The 18,941-nt window shown below is 48.1% G+C and overlaps 1 protein-coding gene across 1 annotated transcript in view; it reads left to right on the top strand.

Annotated features, from left to right (window-relative positions):
- MERTK (MER proto-oncogene, tyrosine kinase) overlaps positions 1 to 18,941 on the top strand; it is a 114,660-nt gene that overhangs the window by 12,762 nt on the left and 82,957 nt on the right. The window contains exon 2 of the mRNA XM_061168771.1: positions 10,625 to 11,045. Coding sequence (XP_061024754.1) covers positions 10,625 to 11,045 — 421 coding nt within the window. The remainder of the gene's footprint in view (positions 1 to 10,624; positions 11,046 to 18,941) is intronic.

Raw genomic sequence — 18,941 nt, 5'->3', positions numbered from 1 at the left:
GAGGGATGCCTTGTTAATGCCATGTGGGAATAAAAGTCGAGGCTCCCCACGTGGGCTTTACTAACACCAACCAGTAGGGATGAAAGTGCCAGTTCCCTCCTTGGCCCTCTCTGATACCACCCAGTGGAACATTTGTGGCACCTCCTTACAGCCTGGTAAGGGTCCAAGTCTAGGCTCCCCACTTGACCTTTGCTGGCATGGGTGGGGATGGGGCCATGGTTTTTCCTGGGCTGTTCGCCTGGAGGAGAGCAGTTTACTGTTTAAAAGCCTTCTGTCTTGCTGAGGTGCCCTTTCCTAGTCCTTTGACTAGAGATAGCAGGCTTTTGTTGTTGTTTTTTGTCTTTGCCTGTTAGCATTTCCAAATCTGGGACACACAGGACAAAAGGAGACCCAGGGAATTCGTCATCATGTTGTTCCTGGGTCCTGAGGTCCCTAGTCGGTTTACCATCTGTCCACTCTTCAGGGTTTTAAAAAATGTTCGTTTTATTTATCAATATAATGCCCAGTGTTTTTAGGTGTACTTAGTGGAAGAAATAGGGGAAAGTCCATCTACTCTGTTTTTGGAGGGAATTCTGTGCCCTCTGTCACTTAGGAAAGACTTGGACAAACTGTGCTTGCTAAGGTGTTTGGTCTTTAGCGATGGTCACGTTTTAAAAGGAAATATTTTTTCCTGAAAAGAAAGGCTAAAATTAATAGGATTTCAGGTATTGGTGGGCTGGAGGATGTGTGTCAGGGGTGGCAGGACAGAGGAGTTAAACTTGGGGACAGAGTATCTCCCCTGGGTCTTGTGAAAACCATAGCTGGTTCTTGCAGAGAAGCAGCCCCAGACGACACGGGGACCAGGGGGGCGGCTGCTTCACATCCCTGGCCGGAAAGTGTCCCCTCAGCCTTTCTGTGACACTTGGCATGCTGCCAAAGGGGAAAGAGAAGGAAAGCCACCCTTGGTTGGGTAAACATATATTCCTGTTTCACTGCAAGAGGCTGAATGATCTAAGTCAGCATAATCGGTTCCATGTGTTGGCCTTTGATAGTCCAGACGTGACTAGTTGCACCTTTGAAACAAGGCAGATCAGATGTTTCATGTTATGAAAGCCATAACTGGCATGGATCGTGTGCCTGCGCAGTGTTCCGTGTGCAGTGTTCTGCTCTGATCTCTGAGAGAAGGAGGTGTTACCTTCACAGATGAGGAGACTGAGTCTCAGAAGGACAAGGGACTGGCATCTGGCCTCTGAGTGGCAGAGCTGGGACTGAACTCAGGCACCAGGGTTCTTGTTCTTCCCACCCTCCCAAGCCACATGGATTCTAAGCATCAGGGCTAAACCTTCAGGAGCCCCCCCCCACCCCCAAGATGATTTGAGCCACCGGATGGATCCATTCCCTAATTCTCTAGGAATTAGGTCTGACCCTCATTCCTCTAGAATCACTAGAGGAGATTTTTTAAAATCCCAATGCCTAAGCTGCACTGCTGGCCAGTTAATTCAAGCTCTGGGTGAAACCTAGGCATCAGAACTTTAAAAGCTTCCCTAGAGATCCTGATGTTCTGCTGGTTTTGAAAGCACGGTGGAGAGTTAGAAAATGATGGGGAAGAGTCAGTCAGTCGCAGTCTGCTGGGGAAGCTTCTTTTGCAAAGCACTTCTATCAAGAAACGGTCAAATGCTCAAGTCAAAAAGTGAGGTGCAGGCTGAAGGGGGCTATGGGGGGCTGCCTAAAGCCCTTGGAGTTCCTTGGAGCTTCTACTGCTAAAGTGTGTGCACAAGGCCAAGCAAGGGGGAGAGGCACCTGTGGGGCTCCAGTCTTTTTTTGGGGAGCCAATGCATTAGGGGGCCAGGGGAAGTGAGGAGTAACCCTGATAATCATGGGTTTGGCTCAGAGGCCCGAGCCCCCGCACATCCTCCAGGTGAGGGCACAGAGAGGCTGGGTAGCTTGCTTGGTGTGTTGGGGTCCCTGTTTGCCCCTCTACACCCCTCCCTCATCCTGCTCTACGCCCCAGGAGGCCAGCCTAGGGGGAGGGCGGCAATGAGCTCCCTGGGCTCTGGCTCTAGCTGGTTTGTGCTAAAGGATACTAAGTTGCATTTACTTAACTAAGTATAACCCACATAGGCATTGTTTATCTGAAATCCAAGTATAACTGGGGCATCCCGTTTTTTATCTGGCAACCCCGTGCCTGCCTCCCCGGAACCTGCGTAGAAAATCTGACTCACCAACACCATGTTTTATACCAACCCCACTTTTTACCCTGTGCAGGCATCTCAGTGGTTCACTGTCACCTCTGCTTTTTTCTGCTGAGGCTGTGACCCCTCCAGGCACAAGCAACCCACCAATTACTCCCCCTTCTTTCCGGTAAAGCCCCTGCTGGGGCCCCTTCCCTCAGGTCAGCTCTCGGTTTCTGCCTGCACTTTTCCTGCACTAGGTGCATTTATCCCATGAATGGCCCTTCTTCTTTTTAATTCTCTCCAAGTGGCGGAGTGCTGTGCACTCAAGTTAATTTTTACCATTTACAATTTGGGGACAATCAGGTCAGGTGATTTCAGGTTGAAGGTTTTTTTAAAATGTCCTCTCATTCAGTGTTGCTACGCTTTATCAACTGAGAATCCTTTGCGTTTGCATAAAGTGAAATGATTCTAAGTAGACAGTTTCTGCTTGTTCTGGGTTTGGCCTCAGCCATCTTCGGGGGTGAGAGGAGGAGTTTTTAACCAAGTGACAGCGAAGCGCCCACGGACACGATTCAAACATCAGCCTGGGGGGCACACATGGAATGGGGGGGCTCTGGTCCACATAACAGCCCTTTCTCCTGGGGGGGGCCGACACAGGGTGTGACAAGGGGGAGGGACGGGGAGTGGGCACAAACAGGATTCCAGATGCCAAAAAGCCTTTTCTGTAAACTGCAAACCCACCCCAGAATGGGGCCTTTCTCCTCCCAACCGCTGGGGCCTGCTTGATAGCAGATCCCACCGTGGGCAGCAAGGCTGAGGAACCCTTAGCGCCTGGGCAAAAGTGCATCCTCCTGCCCCGCGGTGGGGAGCAAAGAACCCCTAGGAGTTCAGGGATAAGTCCTCTCTCTTGTAGCCTCCTCTGGGTCTCCGGATTTTGAGGCTGAACTTCAGAGAGCTCGGCTCATGTCCCCACCTGTTCTGTTGTCTGAGAAGGAGTAGGAAGAGCCCGGGGGTGTGGGTCCCACTGGCTGGCACTTCAGCCCTGCCGTTATTTGACCCATCCGGCCAAGGTGCTTCCGGTCCCTTCCCAGGTCTTCGGGGTAGTAAAGCAGGCTGATGGCACATAAAACCAGCCTGCACTCTCCCTCCCGCGCAGCTGCCGCCCTGCCCAACCCTCCTCTTGCAGCTTGGAGGGACTCCAGGGTCAGGGAGGCGGCGTAAGGTTGCCACTCCACCTACTACCCCGGGACCTGCGATTTCAGCAGCCGCTGCTTCCTTTATCCACCTTGGGCTGTGATCCTGAAGCTTCAATAAAAATCTAAAGGAGCTCACGCTGGGAAAGAGTGGTGAAGACCAGCCCTGGAGAGATTCCTTAGAGCTCTCTTTTCTGATTGCATCAATGCCCACTTAACAGAAAGGACTGGGGTGGTCGCAGTCTGCTGGTGAAGCTTCTTTTGCAAAGCACTTCTACCAAGAAAAAGTCAAATGCTCAAGTCAAAAAGTGGGGTGCAGGCTGAAGGGGGTTACTTCACAGACTTGAAGTATGCTTTTTGCTCTCATTCATGGGTGGCAATTACGTTGCTCCAGCGTTGCCATTCTCTATGCATTGTCTAAGACAGACCTTACCCATTAGTCCCAGCACCCATTCCCACAAGGCCCAGCAATTCCTCCTTCGTGTGGTCAACAGGCCGGGTTCAGATGTAGGCCAGTCACAGCAGCAGCTGGTGTCTGTGGAGGCGCTGATCATCTGATCGTCTTCTCCCACCCCGCCGGGTACTCCTATCCTTGCAGGGGGTCAGAGCGTGACGGAGCTTTCCTGAGGTCATGGGTCAGGCATCCAGGGACTGGGTGGGCCTTGGCTCTCTAACCACAGAGTTGCTGGCCAACCCCCAAGCATCACTGCCCACCAGCCCGCCTGCCATCATGCACGCTTAGCAAGCACTCAGCAAATATTCATGGATTTAAGGGTGGGATGCGCTACTTGATCACACAGAAGATAGCTTACTTTTAAAAATTTATTTTATTGAAGTATAGTTGATTTAAATGTTGTATTAATTTCTGCTGTACAGCAAAGTGACTCAGTTATACATATATATATATACATTGTTCATATTCTTTTCCATTATGGTTTATCACAGGATATTGAATATAGTTCCCTGGGCTATACAGTAGGACCTTGTTGCTTATCCATTCTATATATAATAGTTTACATCTGCTAGTCCCAAACTCCCTCCCAATCCTTCCCCCCCGCCCCGTGGCAACCACAAGTCTGTTCTCTATGTCCTTGAGTCTGTTTCTGTTTTGTAGATATGTTCATTTGTGTCATATTTTAGATTCCACATATAAGTGATATCATATATTTGTCTTTCTCTGACCTACTTCGCTTAGTATGATCATCTCCAGGTCCATCCATGTTGCTGCAAATAGCATTATTTCATTCTTTTTTATGGCTGAGTAATATTCCATTGTATATATGTACCACATCTTCTTTACCCATTGATCAGTCGATGGACACTTAGGTTGCTTCCATGTCTTGGCTATTGTGAACAGTGCTGCTGTGAACATAGGGGTGCATGTATCTTTTTGAATTAGAGTTTTCTCCAGATATATGCCCAGGAGTGGGATCGTATGGGAACTCTGTTTTTAGTTCAGAAAATAGCTCCTTCCCTAGCATCCCCTCACTGACCAGTTTTGAGTCTAAGAGGCTGTGGTCCTCAGTATCTGCCCCACGGCAGCTGCAGGTGGTTGGGGGAGGAGATGCTGCTGCAGAGGCCTGGCTACAGTCCCACCACAGTCCCACTCCCAGCCACAGCAGTGTCCCTGCCTGGACCACCTCTCTTCCCGGCTCACCCTTCAGAATCCTCCCTGCCCGCATCACACCCATTTATTCTGTAGGTGTTCGCTGCATATCAGCTCTGTGCCAGGCATCAGGCTGGGTTCAGAGGATACCGCCTCCAGCCCTCAAGGAAGCTGCAGGCAAATTTGTTCAGAAAAGCAAGGCAAACCTCAAACAATGGACAATAGGTCTAATCACTTTATTCGTTGGCTGAAGAAACATTTGCTAATCGTATCCCATGGGCCTGTCCCCGTGCTGAGCACTGGAGGAAGATGATGGTAACACAATCCTTGTCTTTATGAAGCTGGCCTTGGAATCTGGTCAAGGCCTGGGTGGTCATTGGAAACTCAGGGGCACACAGCAGGGGCGCTCCACGACCACCTCCAGGACTGGATGGATGTGGCCCCCTGGGGTGGGCAAAAGAACTGCTGGAACATGTGGACAGCTACCCTTGGACCTGAGTGGGAGGCCAGTTATCCAAGTTGTTCAGCTGCATTTGCTTGTGAGGCCAAACTTCCCACTTTAGCTGCTGTCCCGTCCACATGAGAAAATAACCGTGAAAGAAGATGGGAGTGGGGAAGGGAAGGGGAAGATTTCTCGTGAATTCCAGTGGCAGCCTGCTTTTCCACGTGTGCCATGGAGAGAGGACCAAATTCTCATTAAGACTCTGGCTGTGGGCTTTTAATACACCTCTGACTCTGGCTAAAAACATTGTCTCCACAATGGGGATCATCAAACAGGCCCACCACGTTTGCTTTTGTCATCTTGAAAATGAATTGACAGGAACACGTTAATAAAAAGTAAAAGTTTAAAAAATTTTTGGTCTGATCGCATCCTCCTACCGTCACTACCTCCCCCCGCCAACAAAATAATTTTAAAGTCTTCCACTTCTGTGAGGAAAAACAGGGGGAGGGACATTATACAACTGAAGTAGTCAGAACATTGAAAAATCAGCAGCTTAAAATGTAATTTCTAATTGATCATTGCCCTGACTTTGGGGTCCAAAACCTTGGAATGGTTTTCATCTTGCCTTTTTCCACATTATCCGTATTCAGTCAACGCCCCCATATACAGCTGGCGAGGTTATGCACTGCACAGCACATACTGTAAAGCACCATTTACACTGAAGACTATGCGGATGGCAGCACCCCATCCCAGCCCCACTCCTTGCCAAAGCTGTGCAGTGAGAACCTCACCAAGTGTGCATTGTTGTTCAGCCCTCAGCGTCAACCCCTGTAGATCAGCAGTTCTCAAGTACTGGGCCATGGCAGGTTTTACTGATACAAAGAGAAAGTAATAGAAGTAATAATAGCTAATGTTTACTGAGCGCTTACTATGAGCCAAACATAGTAATGACTCCTTTATTCCTAACTGCAACCCTGTGGGACAGCATTATTACCATCCCCATTTTCCCCATGGGGGCCACACTATCCAAGCAATGGCCAGGATAAAGCTGCCAGGTGTCCCCTCCTGAGAACTACCCTGTGTTACGCTCTTCCTAAACATTTGGTGTCAAACTGACGTATCTTTTTTTTAAATATATATTTTTTTAAATTATTGAAGTATAACTGATTTACAATGTTGTGTTAACTAATGCTGTACACCAAAGTGATTCAGTTATACTTATATATACATTCCTTTTCATATTCTTTTCCATTATGGCTCATCACAAGATACTGAATATAGTTCCCTGTGCTATACAGTAGGACCTCATTGGTTATCCATTCTGTATGTAGTGGTTTGCATCTGAAACTGACCTTTGTTTTTGGCATGATGGCGATACTCGAGGACGCTGTTGGGATCAGCCCCTCTTCTCTTTCCTGCATCCTTCCTGCTACTTCCTGGCCCCTCCCGTAGTTAGGGCTCCGATACCTTCCTGCCGTGTTTCCTACTTCTTGGCCTCCTCCTTCCTGCTCCTCTTCCTCCCTCTCAGGCAGATGTCCACGGCTCCGTCAAGCACGGCTCTGATCTTCTCCCTCCCCTGCTCAGAAACCTTCCAGGAATCCCTATTCCCTCAGCAGGGATTCGGGGCTCTCCACGTTCAGCCTAATTTCACTGGATCTCTCATTTTTCTCCTAGCACAGAAGCACCACCCTGCAGCTAAACTGGTGTTCCCAAACTATTAGGGCCTCTTTCTTTCGCTCCAGTTTTCCACCACCTCTGCCCCTTGAAACCCTGTCCCTCCTCCCCTACCCCTCCTTTAATTCATGCCCTTACTTATTCATTCAACAAACCTATTTTGAGCACCTCCGAGGAACTGACTACAGTGTGGGGGGCTTTCAGTCAGCCTGGCAGGGGAGAAAGAATTGAATGAGTAATTACAGATGTTACAAAAGGGGAGGGTCCCAGCACCTGACCTCGGAGGTTTAACTAGACAGGGTGGCGGTGGGGAGATCAGGGAAAGCCTCCCATGAGCACACAGTTAGCTGTGTCCCCTCCCCCCTTTAACTCCTGGGACCCTCTGCTGCCCCTCTCCTGGGGCAGGTGCCTTTCCGTATCCCATTAGACAGTCACAGCAAATCTTAGACCTGGAGGTGCTATTATATAAATATCTGTTGGCGATTAAATCGTACTACCAGCTTCTGGCAAATGAAATTGTGGAGATCAGTTATCTTTTAAACCATCCATAGTGATTACAGGGTTTTGACTGCTCCCCAGTTTCAGTGGTGTCATCTGACCGGGTGGCTTTGCCATTAGTTCGTTCAATGAGCAGCTCAGCTCATAGTAAACTAAAGCTTATACCCCAGACTATAACTAGAGGTTATCTTGCGCGGTTGGGATTACAAAACAGGTTTCCATTTTATACTTTCTGTGCTCCCATAAATAGTTGAATTTTTTACAACAGACTTGTGTTACCTTTATAATTAGAAATGCTCATTTTTTTTTAAAAATATTTATTTATTTGGCTGCATCGGGTCTTAGTTGTGGCGTGCGGGAACTTTCGTTGCGGTGTGCGGGCTCTTCCTTGCGGCATGTGGGGCTTCTCTCTAGTTGTGGCAGGTGGGCTCCAGAGTGTGTGGGCTCAGTAGTTGCAGCACGTGGGCTCTCTAGTTGTGGCTCACGGGCTCCAGAGTGCACAGGCTTAGTTGCCCCGCCGCATGTGGGATCCTAGTTCCCCAACCAGGGGTTGAACCTGCGTCCCCTGCATTGGAAGGCAGAGTCTTAACCACTGGACCGCCAGGGAAGTCCCAGGAATGTTCAATGTTTTTAAGGAAATTAAACAAACCAAAGGAAGCGTCATTTGCTTCTCCCACTCTACTTTTTTGCCTTATATTTAACACACAACAACAAAAAAGTTATTTGGACAAAACCCCTGACTCCCCACCTGAAGAAATAGGAAAGACTGCAGGTAAGTTTGCCTCCAAGAGGCAGAGGTGAATTGTAAGTGCTTTGAAGCCTGTAGAAAAAGAGTGTTCTGAGTAGGGTCTGCAGGCATAAGATAAATAGCCAGAGCAGCCATTACTGCAGAGGGATCCCCAAATCAGACAAGATGGGGAGCATCCATTACTGCAGAAGGGACCCCCCAAATCAGAGAAGATGGGCTTCACTTCTTCCTACCATTCCTGAACATAAAGTTTGCCTGGCGTGGAGACGACAGGAGAGGCAGGGGCCCCTCTCTGCAGAATCACCCTGACCTCCACTCCTTGGAATAAATTACCACTCCCATCACAGCACACTAATCTGTCTGGACGACTGAGCTCAAGGCCAGCCAGCAGCCGACCCACAAAGCCCTCCCCCAGAGCCTGCAGAGAACCCCTGCACTCCCAGAGCCCCTGAGACCTCAGCCTCAAGGATAAGCAATGAGCTCTCCCTGGTTTCTTACAGTGAAACCTCTTGTCCTCCAACCTGGCATTCACCCCGGATGCAGTTCCCAAATGCAGCAACTGTGAGAGTTGACCTGGTGGGGGAGAGAGAGCTGGATGGAGAGGACTCCCTGGCAGGAGCCCCGGCCCTCCATTGAGGGATAAGTGTGGTCCAGAGTGACCTGCAGGGGGGAAGCCAGAGGTATAAATTCTCAGATCCCCGCTTTTGCCCCCAAATCTGCTTGTACCTCCATTCACCCAATAAGTACTTAACTGAATCCTTATACTCAAAAAATTTTTTTAAGATTATTTTTTTTGATGTGGACCATTTTTCAAGTCTTTATTGAATTTGTTACAATATTGCTTCTGTTTTATGTTTTGGTTTTTTGGCCGCAAGGCATGTGGGATCTTAGCTCCCCAACCGGGGATCGAACCTGCAGCCCCCGCACTGGAAGGCAAAGTCTTAACCACTGGACCGCCAGGGAAGTCCCTATACTAAAAATTTCTTGTTGTTGATCTGAAATTCAAGTTTAACTGGGTGTCTTCTGTTCTCGTTTGCTAAGTCTGCACCCCCTGCACACGCGCACTCAGGAGTGCAGGAGGGTGTGACGTCCTGAGCGTGGCGGGAGGCAGGAGGCGCCTTGAGCAGGCATGGGGCGCCTCTGTGTACCCCCGGTCACTCGCCCACAAGATGCCAGCCTGTGTCTCTCCTCCCTGCCTGTCTCACCACCCGTGGTCAAAGTATTTGAATAAATTACAACTAGTATAGAAGGTACGTTCCAAAAATGCCATTAAAACTAAAAGGACAACTGTTGTGAGCCTATATTTTTAGAAATTCTTGTGGGTCAGATGAAATCAAAATATTTCCAGGTCTATTCCTGCAGGCAAGCATGTTGCTGGAAGCCCCAAGTCATTCTATAGCTGGTGACATAAGCACAGGTTGATTTTTTTTTCCCCCATGCCTAGGGTGGGTCATGCTGAGGCACGAGAATTGCAAACTCGCCCCTATGTGACCAGTAGCAGCCTTTGCAAGACTGTTGGCCAAGCATAGTCCTGTGACTGAGCAGACAGCAGGAAGGTGATCTCAGGCGCCATCACCTGCCTGCCGTGCTGGTGAGATGGGTCTGAGGGATTTGGAATGAGCCACGAATCTCAAAAAATGGGTGACGGTCTTCCCTGGCGGTCCAGTGGTTAAGACTCCGTGCTTCCAATGCAAGGGGCGTGCGTTCGATCCCTGGTTGGGGAGCTAAGATCCCACATGCCACGCGGCGCGGTGGCCAAACAAAAATGGGTGAAGTGGTCAAAAGATACAAACTTCCAGTTATAAAATAGGTAAGTCCTGGCGACGTAATGGAGTTAATGCTGACTGTAGTTAATAGTACTGTATCATATATTTGAAAGTTGCTAAGAGGGTAGATCTTAAAAGTTCTCATCACAGGAAAAAAAGTGTCTCACTATGTGTGGTGATGGATATTAACTAGACTTATTGCAGCGATCATTTGGCAAAATATACAAATATGGAATCACTGCATTGTACACCTGAAACAAATATGTTATATATATATCAATTATGTCTCAATTTAAAAAAAGAAAAAATTTTGATGGGGGCATTATATTTCTTACGTATTCTTTAGAAAGAAGGAAGTAAGCAAATGAATGAACTTGTGAAAGAGAATATTCATACTATTCGTGTGTGTTAAATAAATTCCACTCATGCTTTCTGAGGACATTCAGGATATCCGTTACTCTCTCATCATGGCCTGTTAAGTTGGGGACCTACTTGGAAAACTCCATTATTTAAAAGACTAAAAATCCAATCTTCTGTTTTGCAGCTGTTGCTGAGGTGAGCAAAGAAACCAAGCCCAACCCGCTGTTCCCCGGCTCTTTCCCGGGAAGCCTGCAGACTGACCACACACCATTTTCCTTTCCTCACACCAGTGGGTTCCAGCCCACCTCCATGTTTCCACCCATCCAGCCTGGAAGACCGCACACCGGAAATGCAGCCCTTCCCGGAGTGACGTCCGCCAGGTCCACGTCCCTACCGCCTCTTGCATTTAATCACACGGTCGGCCACATAATACTTTCTGAACACAAAGATGTCAAGTTTAATTGCTCGATCAACATACCTAATATATACCAGGACAGTGCAGCTATTTCTTGGTGGAAAGATGGGAAGGAATTGCTGGGGGCCCATCATGCAATCACTCAGTTTTATCCAGATGATGAAGTTACAGCAATCATCGCTTCCTTCAGGTAAGTGTTCTTTCTTCCTTTCTTTTAAAATGTTGTTATGCTTTTGCTCATTCAAAAGCAAAAGGCTTGTAAAGAAATACCAGCCTTCTGATTTCTGTGTCAGCAACCCCACTGGTCCATTTAGAGTGTAGATTAATAGCTGATTGTATTGCCGATTTCTTTTCTATTGGCTTTTGGCCCTGCTGGAACTCTTGGTGATCAGATGCTCCTCCCAGCTGGCCTGTAAGTCCTGTCAAGGCCTGCTGGACTCAAGAGCTCTCCCAGCGAGTGAGAACAGTGAGAACAGGAGACATCTAACTCACCAGGTGGGCGTGGAACTGGTGAAACAAGGCGGCCCTCCACCCCTTTCGTTCGCCCTATCTCCTCTCCCTTCTCCCTCTCCCAGCACCCCCTGCGGCTGCAGATGCTGGTACTGATGCTGCCCTCCTGTTGGGGTAGGAAGGACGCGGAAAGTGTGAAGTCTGGGGAATTGAGACAGATCTTCGGCCATGTGGCTCACCATCTCAGCATTCCACTTTGTGTTGGCAGGGGCAGGCCCAATGAGTTGGAGGAAGTGACAAGGATAAGCCAGGCCAGGACATAAATCTGGAATAATCCATCGTCCCAAGGATTGAGTCCTCATACCGCAGATACTGGAGACAGCGAGACAGCTGCTTCTCTTCTCACCGTCCCTTTTCATTCTCTACTTTCCTCTTAGCCAGGAGGGGTTTTGTTTGTTTGTGTTTACATCAGGACTTCCTGGCATGTACAGTTTTAGAATTAGGTGGACTGTGGCCGCTAAAGGTTCAGAATGAATTCGGAGCCCGGCAGCGTTGACTCAAGAGGCTTTTCTCTGGGATTCCTCCACTCCGAGTGGAGCCCTCTTTGATCTGCTGTGTTTTCACTTTCTCCAACCTGATGTTTGGGACTCTTCCAGACTGTGTCATGTCTTCTGGTGAATCATTGTGTGTTTCCTTTTCAGAAAACCACCTCGGAGTTACCATAGACCTGATGACTCCAGTTAGAGTTTAGTGTGTCAACACATTCATAAGATGACCCCCCTTTTTAGCGTTTTCCAAGTTATCTTGGCCATCATCAAGGAAAAGAAAACAATTTCCGCATTTCCCGTTGGTCGATTTAAACTCTGGCTGGGTCTCTCGGGCTGCCATTCTCCGCCAGTGTCAAGACTCGGGTGTCTTGCCCAGGACTATATTTTTTTCTCCATCAACTACAAAACACAGATGTTTTTCCATTATATAGACACAGCTTCTGATGGGAGAACTAAAATCACCATTTCATAATGAATAAGGTTTAAAGGCTTATAGGAACAAAAAGCTGGCACATTGGTCTCACCCAGGGTCATTTAGGAGGAAAGCGCAGCCCTGCTGTCTGGGCTGCGAGTCCCAAGTGGAGGTCCTGCCACTGACCCCCATGAGACCATGGGTGAGCCGCTGCATCTTCCCTGGTCTTCTTGCCAAGGAGATGGGTTTGGACCACCTGACTGGCAGCTCTAGGTGTGCTCTAAGGGGCCATTAGATATTCAAAAGATTTGGAGAGTTTTTAAACTTAGTGTTTTATTCTGAACTGATGTGTTTAGAGTTCAGAAGGTGACTGGGTGATATTTTGAGAACTTTAGAGAAAAATGTATACTTTTGCATGTATTCGGCTGAACTCTCATAAACTCATTTGGAAGAGAAAAAAATCTTATGTGACCTCCCAACTAAGCAAATTTAGTGATCAGAATTCTTGCAAAGGATGGACACTCAGCTGAACTGAGTAATATCTGGAACAGCACTAAGTCCACCATTAGAATATTCTTCAACTTTATTAAAGTAATGTACAGGCAGCACTGTAGCTGTGGGTGATTCAGTGAAGTAAATTATAGTGACTTGATCAAGATTATCAATATTTGTGTAATTTCTTCCCAAGAGAGAAGGATGTTGGAGACCCTAATTTGATGTCTTTTATATGAGGACCCTGAGGTCCTTAAGAGTAGGGTGTCTTGCCCAGGATCACTAGATAGTAAGCTGGTCATCCTTAACCAGGGAGCCTGATATGCACACCTGCAGTATCCTCTCTTCTCAAATCTTCACGGGCCCTAAGGAAATCCACTCTGGTTCCCAGAAACAGTGAAGAGTTAAACACTAGTTCTAGGTTTTCAATGGATGCCTTTTTTTAAAATTTTATTTATTTATTTATTTATTTATGGCTCTGTTGGGTCTTCGTTTCTGCGCGAGGGCTTTCTCTAGTTGCGGCGAGCGGGGGCCACTCTTCATCGCGGTGCGCGGGCCTCTCATTATCGTGGCCTCTCTTATTGCGGAGCACAGGCTCCAGACGCGCAGGCTCAGTAGTTGTGGCTCACGGGCCCAGTTGCTCCGTGGCATGTGGGATCTTCCCGGACCAGGGCTCGAACCCGTGTCCCCTGCATCGGCAGGCGGATTCTCAACCACTGCGCCACCAGGGAAGCCCCAGATGCCCTCTTGAGCTGGGTCTATCCTATGCTAATAGTTCACGTTTCACTTAGATGTCTATTATTATTGATAGAGTCGAGTCATCTTTCATTAATGGGTATAGTATTCTTAACTGATAGCTTGGTGGTGAATACTGAAAATCCACACCACCATCCCTACTTACCCCCCCACCCCTTGCATAGTCCTGGATGGTACATCACTTGAAAGCAGTTGCTACACTGTGGGACTTAGGTCACCAGGCTGAGCATCCCCCTTGACACTCCAACCAGTATCCCACCCCATCTACACCTGTTATCAGCTCGTCCAGCCCCGGGACCCTGCTTAGCCAAGAGCTTCCCCTGAAGTCTCTAAAGGAGGGTGTAATTTGTGGGACATAGATCTAAAATCTGGTATGGGGTGTAAAAATCTCTCTCGCTTAGGTGGAAACACTCCCTCATCAGGTAAAACGCTCCCTCATCAGGAAGGCACCAGCCTTGAGATCAGAAGACTTGGGGAGACTCACCCTCAAGCAAAAACAAAAGCTGATGTTCCTGTAAACTGACAGGCCCTGCAGATTTAGTTATTGGGTGATTTATGTAGAAGGGAAAGTATTTGATGTTTGTTTTCTTTGTAGTCTAGGTATTCCCAGTACTCTTTAAATTCTGGCATCCTTCCCAGTAGCTAAAGCTAGAAGGATTTTACTTTCTTCCTACATTTTCTTGGTAAACATGTTAAGTAGGTAGTTTGGGTCCCTGCGGGCTCCTGGCGCCTGAGATGCTTGTGTTGGCGGGACTCCCTCAGGCACTGCTTGCCGAGACCCTTGCCACAGGCAGGGCGGGCTGTGGGTGTGCATCTGCCTGATGCCATTGCTGGCTGTTCTTTATCCTGTGACCCCAAAATGGAATCGTGCATGAGAAATCAGCCAAACATCTAGAAAGTAGGAACCTAATTTGTTTAGCCAAACCATCAGCTGGAAAAGTTATTTTTAGCCATTGATCCCTGAGACTTTTGGACTTGCTTTATATTCAGACTTCCTTTCAGCTCAGGTTTTGTCCAAGATCCCTGAACTCAGGTGATCCATGGAATCCTGTCAGCGCCATTTGAACGATGGCAGGGTAAAACAGGATGCTTATCAGTGGGTCGTCTTTGTATTTCTTTTAAAAGTTTTTTTTCTATTTTTCATGGTTTTTTTTAATTGTGGTAACATACACATAACATAAAACTTACCATTTTAACCCTTTTTGTATATCCAAGTCAGTGACCTTGAGTACATTCACGTCGTTATGCCACTGGCACCACCATCCATCTCCAGAGCTCTTTCATCATCTCAAACTGAAACCCCATAACCATGAAACACTAACTCCCTGCTCCCCTTCCCCTCCAGCCCTTGGTAACCTCTATTCCACATTCTTTCTCTGTGAATTTGACTACTCTAGGCATTCATCCAATATTGGTCCTTTTTTATACGTCTTTTAAGAAGGCTTGAGAGCTTAGGTACTCCTTGCGAGCCATTTCTGAGCAGGCCAGCCTAGTTGTAATAGGTCTGAGGGCCAGAGAGATGCTATGTGTCCTTGTAGGATGCCCTGGGGCTACGTCAGCTGAGGGGATGCTGGTGTGATGGGCTTTTGCAGCTGCTGTCCCACTGCCATGGCTCTCTCCAGGTGGTTCCTGTCTAGACGCTGTGGCAGAATCTGTGGTTTCTTTGGTCTTCCCCTGTTCAGATGTTTGACCAAAAGCTGATGGAATTCTTATACTTTTTTTTAAAGTGCCTACACATGGTAAAGTAGTCTAACTGTCCGAAAGTTATCTCTTGCATTCCAGCCCCCTTGCTCTTTCCCAGTCGGGAGCTGAGGTGACCCATTTATTGGGTAGCTTTCCAGAGATATTCAGTCCATGAGTCGTGTGTGTGTGTGTGTGTGTGTGTGTGTGTGTGTGTGTGTGTGGTGTGTGTGCATGCCCGTGCCAGGCCCCAGCGTGGTATGTTAATCTAATAGGGTACTACTCACAGCTGTGGTTAAATCAGTGCCCAGAGTTCACAATTTTTGTGGCTATGGAAATGCTATTTTCAGGCGAATCATGTAGTCAGCTGTAATTACATCGTACTTCTTGTAGAGCTTTTTGATTTTCCTGAATTTAATAGTTTCCTTGCCTGTTGGTTCACTGAATTGTCTAAGTTTCAATCGCTCATTCTCCCCCCACGTTTTAAAGGAAAATATGCATCTCCTCTCAAAATGACCAAATTCTCAGGACTGGTGTTTTTCCTTGGAGGTGCCAGTCCTGGAGCTGTCCCTTTTCCTCCAGCCCAGACACGTTGCCCTCCAGGTCTGGGGTCTGGCTGAGTCAACTTTGCTCTCATTTTTGGGAGCCTCGTTCCTGCTGATTTCCAGCTTCTGTTCCCTGGAGCCCAGCTCCCCCTCTTCCTGGCTTTACTCCGTCACCTTGGCATGGAGCCCAGCCTCTACTCACTTGCTGGCCCCTCACGTGTCTGAAAATGCCATGTTTTTCCTACCTCCACCTTGAGGTAGTTTGGCCAGATACAGAATTTAAAAGGAAAATAATTTCCTGCTGTCATCTTGAAATCATTGCTCTGTTTCCTTTTCGCTCTCAGAGTTGTTTTTGAGAAGCATGACACTTTTCTGATTCAGTCGTAAATTACCTGCTTTTCTTTTCTCTGGAAGCTTTTAGGGGGTCTCCACTTTATCTTAGAGGTGTGACATTGCCTGGTGAAGCCCCTTGGTGGGTCTTTTCTCTCTTGCTGTGCTGCCCACCTAGGTGTCAGGTTAGGAAAGACCCGTATCTCCAGTTCCGGACATTTTCTTGAATTATGCCTCCCTCCTCCCCTTTCTGTGTTCTTTCTGGAACTCCTTACTCAGTCATCGTCCGAATGCCTAGGTTGCTATTCTGAGCTCAGAGCCTTTCCTGCTGTTTCTGCTGGGGAGAGGGAGGAGATTGGGGACCAGTCGCCCATCTCCAGTCCCACCCCCCACACTGCCCTCATCCTGGGAGCCTTTACGTGATGTTTAGAAAGCAACAAGAGAATTATTGGTGAAAAACATTTCCTGTGCTATAGGTAAGATGGATCTGGACTTGCTTATTAATGCAGACACGTTGTCCTTTTCACCCAGTGATGCTAAACCCTGCCTGAAGCGAATGAGTAAAGACCAAGCTTTGATCACGTTCCCTTTGCATTCTCCTGCTTTACTCCTAGTCTGAATTTTCCTTGCTGGTTAGTGGAAGGCACTCCTGGACTTTTTTGTGTGGTCTGATTTCTGCTGCCAAAGGTATACTGCTCCACGGTTATTTGTGCCTGCTGGTTTCTTGGGTTCCCGGCGTGCTGTGCATCCCTGGGCTGGGTGCGGTCCCCCTGGGGATGTGCCCTGCCTCCCTCTCTGGCCTTCACTTCCTCTCTGGTCCCTGGCTCACTGAGTCATGCAGCAAGCCTGCTACAGCACCGGGGTCCCAGGCCGTGAGCCAGAGCCCAATCTTCCGAGGGCGTAGGTGTCCTCAGCCTGTCAGATCTCATCATCTGCTGCATCCAGCCCCTCCCTGAGTCTTGCCTCAAGAAAATGTTGCTTCTTGTAAAGTCAGCTTGTGAAATGAGTAGAAAGGATCCTCTCTTCAGTAGCCGTAACCTTGGTTTCCCTTGGAACTGCTAAGACTAGACTGGTCAGCCGTGTAGAATCTGCAGGAGCTGCTGAAAGCCACGTTGTACCGTCCAGCCTCTAGGTGTTACCCACGATGGGCAGCGCATCATCCTAGACACCTGCTCACCTCCCTCTTTTTTCAGCCCCTTCCTGTCACCTTGATATCCTGGCAGATTCTAGGGGAAGCGTCAGCTAGCCCGTTATTTGGAGATATTTGTCCTGTGAGGTCTCTTTCCGTCTTCTCCTGGTGACCTCTAGGCATTGTGACATTCAGCTCCTGCCCTAAAGCATGGAGAGACCAGCCTTTCCTTGACCCCTGCATCCTCCCCAAGTCCAACAGTCATTCATCAGGTGCATTCCAGAATTATATCGCTCCTACGTAGGCACGAGGGGAGAGGGGAAGACAGAGTATTCCCAGTCAATGGGGCACTGCTTAGATTGGCACATCAGGAAATGCAGGGGACAGGGGACAGTCACACTGCTGGATCCTGAGACCATTAAGGAGGTGATGTTAACCCGAGCAGCTCTGGTCCTCCTAGTTGTGGCTGATGCCGTTCTTGATGTGTACTTTCGTTACTCTGTTTATCATAGGCTAATAGGGGTCTGCAGAATGGTATTGTTGGGAGAAGCGGTATTTACAGTGTCCAGTGCTTGTTCTGAAAACCGTGGCTTCTAGATGCCAAGGACCCTCACTGCCGCCTGTCAGCTCCTGGTGGTGACTGTACTGTGTTAATAACCCTGGTAGCTGCCCCTGGACCGGTATGGGGCCCCTTCTGACCTTGCCAGCTTCCTGGTCTCTTTTAAGCCTTAAGCCTTAGCCTTTGACAGGTTGAGGACAGATTTTATTTTGCTTCGGGATAAACTAGTTATATCGGGGAACAAGCTGCTAGAAAGGCAGGTGGACCCCTCCACGTTTTTCTTCTTTTTTCTTTTTCCTTCGTTCACAGTCTTCTTGGTTGTGTCTGATGTGCAGAGAAGAAATCAGTGCTTTGGGGCTAATAAAGGCATCCTCTCTAGGAGAGCATCTGAGAGCATTTCAAAGTGTTCCTCACTGTCTCACCCCTTCCCACCCCGGCTAAGAGCGGGTTCCACGTCTGTGGTGTAACTCCCTGTTTGTGAACACATTGGGAAATTGGCAAGCAGGACTCTGAACCTCTTAGAGCCAAGGCTGCCTGTTTATATAAGATATCTTATGTTCATCCTGTAATACGAGGGAAACGAAAGGAAAGCAATTGATAATTAAATAATATGAATGTGAATATGTAAATGCTGGGTGTGACCACACCAGGAGAGATTATAATAAAGTCCACGGTGACTTGCACCCAGGCACATGGCAGCTGTAGACGGAGCAGTGCTGTCAGTGATCCGTCTTCCAGACGATGACCAAGTCACAGCCAAGTTCCAAACAGGACAAAGGGATACTGGCCCTCCATTTTCACGGTTCTGGGAAATGAGATGGATATTAACACTGGGCAAAATACTTTGTGTGTGTGTACAATGGGATTAGGTTCTAGTCTCAGAAGGTCATTTGGGATGCGGAAAAGTCGCCCCTGGCCCCTGAAAACCGTGTCGCCCCCTAGTTATTGTGACCATCCAAAACAACCCCACAGATTTGCGAAATGCCTTGAGGGGTGGTACCCTGATGTAGAGAACCCTGGTACAGAGCCTACCATGGAAATCCAGACAAGTGACCATATATGTGTTAGGCCGGGTTCTTCAGAGAAACAGAACCAGTAGAGGACACACACACACACACACACACAAGAGAGAGCGAGAGAAATTTATTTTAAGGATTGGCTAATGTAATTGTGGGTGCTGCCAAC

The sequence above is a fragment of the Eubalaena glacialis genome, chromosome 14, assembly GCF_028564815.1.
Source record: "Eubalaena glacialis isolate mEubGla1 chromosome 14, mEubGla1.1.hap2.+ XY, whole genome shotgun sequence".
Lineage (NCBI taxonomy): Eukaryota > Metazoa > Chordata > Mammalia > Artiodactyla > Balaenidae > Eubalaena > Eubalaena glacialis.
The sequence above is the reverse complement of the archived record's forward strand: the minus strand, read 5'-3'. Positions and strand labels throughout refer to the sequence as shown.